The sequence below is a fragment of the Pectinophora gossypiella genome, unplaced genomic scaffold (assembly GCF_024362695.1).
Source record: "Pectinophora gossypiella unplaced genomic scaffold, ilPecGoss1.1 Pgos_70, whole genome shotgun sequence".
Lineage (NCBI taxonomy): Eukaryota > Metazoa > Arthropoda > Insecta > Lepidoptera > Gelechiidae > Pectinophora > Pectinophora gossypiella.
The window spans coordinates 122,791-127,335 of record NW_026063280.1 but is presented as its reverse complement, the minus strand read 5'-3'; the positions used below and the strand labels follow the sequence as shown (position 1 = coordinate 127,335).

General features: G+C 38.7%; 1 protein-coding gene across 1 annotated transcript; it reads left to right on the top strand.

The window, feature by feature from the left end:
* The first annotated feature begins 2,628 nt into the window (after positions 1-2,628).
* On the top strand, positions 2,629-3,567 carry LOC126381633 (uncharacterized). Its single transcript, XM_050031085.1, has 3 exons — positions 2,629-2,668; positions 2,768-3,307; positions 3,531-3,567. Exons 2-3 carry the CDS (start codon positions 2,781-2,783, stop codon positions 3,565-3,567), a joined length of 564 nt encoding a protein of 187 aa, XP_049887042.1. The 5' UTR covers positions 2,629-2,668; positions 2,768-2,780.
* Positions 3,568-4,545: the final 978 nt, after the last annotated feature.

The window sequence follows — 4,545 nt, the reverse complement described above, 5'->3', positions numbered from 1 at the left end:
TATCTACCTACTTACCCACACTTTCACACTTTTTTTCCTATTTACTATTAAATTAAATACCTTACCTAAACAAGTAGGTAATTTTAACTTATTTTACACGTCATAAAATAATGTGAGAATAATTGTCAAAGCAAAATGACTCCAATTATTAGATGCTTTAGTGTCATTCTTGTTTGTTACAGTCGCCGACGTGCCGCCGACTCGGATTGTTCCAATCAAATGCCATATTCTGGAAATGACACACTAGTCTTAAAACGACAAATTCTATAAATGACAAAATCTGAAAACGCCACATTCTATTAATGACTTATTCTGCAAAAGACAGATTCTGGAAATGTCATATTCTATTATTGACAAATTCTACAAATGACACATTAACGTGAAATGTAGGTTCATGCGGATATGGTGCTAAATAACAAGTCATTCAATACTTAAAATATTATTATTTCTTGTTTAATCACTATAACTTAAATTTTACACAAATAAATCAGAAAAATAAACAAAATTAGACAGCCTCCGTGGTCTAGTGGTTAGAGCGTTAGGCTCACGATCTGGAGGTCCGGGTTCGATTCCTGATGGGGACATTGTCGAAATCACTTTGTGAGACTGTCCTTTGTTTGGTAAGGACTTTTCAGGCTTGAATCACCCGAAAAAGTAATTTGATTCCGTGCTTCGGAGGGCACGTTAAGTCCCGGCTATTAGCCGTAAAAAAACACCTCCACCAACCCGCATTGGAGCAGCGTGGTGGAGTATGCTCCATACCCCCTCCGGTTGATTGAGGGGAGGCCTGTGCCCAGCAGTGGGACGTATACATACAGGCTGTTTATGTAAACAGAATGTAGTAATTCTTTTTTGATTATAAAAAAAATAAAAAATAATTTATTCGAAAGTCAACGAAAAAATAGGAGAAATAAATACATACAGTTTGATAAAAAATATGCAAGGCTATTAAAGCAATTAAACAGAGGACAGATCAGCGTTGAACACTTTTTGAAAAAAACTAGGTATATACCTGCAACTCCTTCTTTAGAATGCCATTTTTTTTCAGTAAGTAAATTAATCATGAATCATTGTTACTTTTGTGATTTAATATCTAAAGATTTTTGACAATTAAAAAAAGAATTACTACATTCTGTTTACATAAACAGCCTATATTATACGTCCCACTGCTGGGCACAGGCCTCCCCTCAATCAACCGGAGGGGGTATGGAGCATACTCCACCACGCTGCTCCAATGCGGGTTGGTGGAGGTGTTTTTTTTACGGCTAATAGCCGGGACCAACGGCTTAACGTGCCCTCCGAAGCACGGAATCATCTTACTTTTTCGGGTGATTCAAGCCTGAAAAGTCCTTACCAAACAAAGGACAGTCTCACAAAGTGATTTCGACAATGTCCCCATCAGGAATCGAACCCGGACCTCCAGATCGTGAGCCTAACGCTCTTACCACTAGACCACGGAGGCTGTCTAATTTTGTTTATTTTTCTGATTTATTTGTGTAAAATTTAAGTTATAGTGATTAAACAAGAAATAATAATATTTTAAGTATTGAATGACTTGTTATTTAGCACCATATCCGCATGAACCTACATTTCACGTTAATGTGTCATTTGTAGAATTTGTCAATAATAGAATATGACATTTCCAGAATCTGTCTTTTGCAGAATAAGTCATTAATAGAATGTGGCGTTTTCAGATTTTGTCATTTATAGAATTTGTCGTTTTAAGACTAGTGTGTCATTTCCAGAATATGGCATTTATCGACTAAACCTTCCAATCCAATCGGCCGCCGACTCCTTTTGACGTTGCCGCCAAAGCCGCCGCCCGCTCGAATTTCGTACCTATCGCGGCCGTGCGAGCGCCACGAGTACCAGGCGACCAGGACGCGCTAGGAGATTTGTGTAGTGCCAATATTTGAGTGGATTAAGAACAGTGACCTCAATAGTGCTGTGCCGCGTTTTTTACATGCTGGAAATATTAAAATATTTTTTTAACTGAAATTGAAAAAAATATCAAAAGTGTTTTTTTTTAATTGAAATTTTGCAGATAAGATCTACATAAGGTATAGTTTTGTCCCCTTTCGGCTTGATACCCCCCTTCCGTTACACCCTGTAGATTGACTAATTTTGTGTTAAATTTAGCCTCACTCTTTGCAACAAAATCCTTGAATGCTGCGAATACAGCTGATTTATGACTTAATAACTATGCTACACAGTAATGAGTGTACTGATCCAGGAACAATACAAAATAGTTCTTGTTATCAACAGAGGTAGGGGTAATTGGTCCGCAGACATCTGAATGAACGACATATAAAGGTCGATTTATATAACTTTTATCTTTTGCAGTATTAAAAGGTAATCTAGCCTGTTTCCCATTTATGCAAGCTTCACAAAAGTTATCACTCGGAGATAACTTTTCAATTTGTTGCATGTCTTCAATCATGTTTTTAGATTTTAATTCTATGAATTTATTTTTACTAACCCGGCGGGAGTGTGGTGGGGTGTGACATACCCCAGGTGCAGTTCAAATCGCTATATTATTTTAATTTGCGATGTTACATTTTAGCGGCTTTGTGTAGCTGGAGGTGAGGGGTTGCGGGAGGGGAAAGTGGCGTGATCGCAGTGCTGCGCCGGCCAGCGCTCGGAATACACGCGTGCAAATGTCTGTGGGGTATGTCACACCCCGCCACATTCTTGATGTATGCGTTTTGTGACAAATTTATTTTGCGCTTGGTTTAGTTTTATTAGCTAATTATTGCTTTATTTTTAGGTTATAAATAAAAATGTCGGTAGAAAGCGGTGAAAGAAGACTTGCGTCATTGCTAGATGAAGTTTTAGACCATTCTTCAGATGAAGCCAGCTTGTCGGAAGTATCCGATCATTGCAGTGAACATGAACAGGAATCCGATACGCAAGACATACATTTGGAATATGAAGAGAGCAGTGAATGGGATTCGGACGATAATATCCCTCTTTTAGCTCTGAGGACAAGTCGTCGCTCTACAGTAAGCACCCATGCACCTCACTATAAATCTAAAGATGGCCAGAAGTGGTTCAAGCAAGCTCCCCGTACCAATGTACGAATTAGGTCAGAAAACATTCTTGATGAGCACCCTGGAGCCAAAGGTATAGCGAAAGATGCAAAAACTGAAGGTGAGTGCTGGAATATATTCTTTACAGAGGAAATGAAGGGGATTATATTAGTGCACACTAACGAAGAAATCTTGAGACGACAACTACTTTGCAAGGACCCTTCAAGACTATATTTTATGAAAGAAACGACCTCTTCAGAACTCGATGCTTTTATTAGGTTATTATACATCGCTGGTTTAATCAAGTCAAGCCGTCAGAGCCTGAAAGATTTATGGAGGACAGATGGAACAGGAGTCGACATATTTCATACTACCATGTCATTGCAACGATTTTATTTTTTACAAAGTTGTATTCGTTTTGACGATAAATCTACGAGAGAGGCACGAAAAGCGTTAGATAATATGGCTCATATTAGAGAGCTTTTTGATAAATTTGCACAGCGATGCCAAGAAGTCTATGTTCCACATGAGTATATGACCATTGACGAGATGTTATTGGCCTTTCGGGGACGCTGCCCATTTCGAGTGTACATTCCAAGCAAGCCTGCAAAATATGGCATCAAAATTCAAGCACTTGTTGATGCTAAATCTTACTACGTTTTGAATTTAGAGGTATATGCAGGAAGGCAGCCCGTAGGGATGTACAATCAAAGTAACAGCGCTTTTGATGTGGTGGATAGGTTGATTCAACCGATATCGAAGTCAAAACGCAATTTGACGTTTGACAATTGGTTTACCAGTCACGAATTAATGATGCATCTGTTGAAAGAACATAGACTGACTTCCATTGGAACTGTGCGCAAAAACAAGCGATGCATTCCACCAGCTTTTTTGAAGACCGGAAAGCAACCAGGGAGTTCGACGTTTGGTTTCCAGAAAGATATCACTTTAGTCTCCTATTCTCCTAAAAAAAAAAAAGTGGTAATTGCAATGTCTACTCTTCACCACGACGGTAAAATTGATGAGAGTACTGGAGATAAGAGAAAACCGGAAATGATTACTTTCTATAACTCAACGAAAGCTGGAGTAGATGTTGTCGATGAACTGAGCGCAACTTACGATGTCTCTCGCAATAGCAAACGCTGGCCAATGACGATCTTCTATGGACTTTTAAATATGGCAGGTATCAATGCTAACATAATATTTCAAGAAAATGCCAACAAAACGACTAAACGTACAGAATTTCTCCGCAATTTGGGATTAAGTTTGGTGTATACGCATTTGCAGTCACGAGGAGATAAAAAAAATATTCCTGTGTGTATTCGCCAGAAAATTTCTTCTCAAATTAATGTACCGCAGCGCCCAGTAGTCCAAAATGAACCTGGAAAATACACTCGTTGTGTAGATTGCTCACGCAACAAAGATCGCAAAACAAAATACGCATGTACGGGGTGTGGAAAGGCCATATGCCTAGAACATGCAATTTTTTCTTGCAAAAATTGTGCTGATTTTGACC

What these genes read in the sequence shown, in the direction of transcription:
- LOC126381633 (XM_050031085.1), top strand. Translation starts at nt 2,781, where the DNA reads ATGTCGGTAGAAAGCGGTGAAAGAAGACTTGCGTCATTGCTAGATGAA. An exon ending in GAACTCGATGCTTTTATTAG is followed by an intron (nt 3,308 to 3,530) that starts GTTATTATACAT and finishes AAATTTGCACAG; the next exon opens with CGATGCCAAGAAGTCTATGT.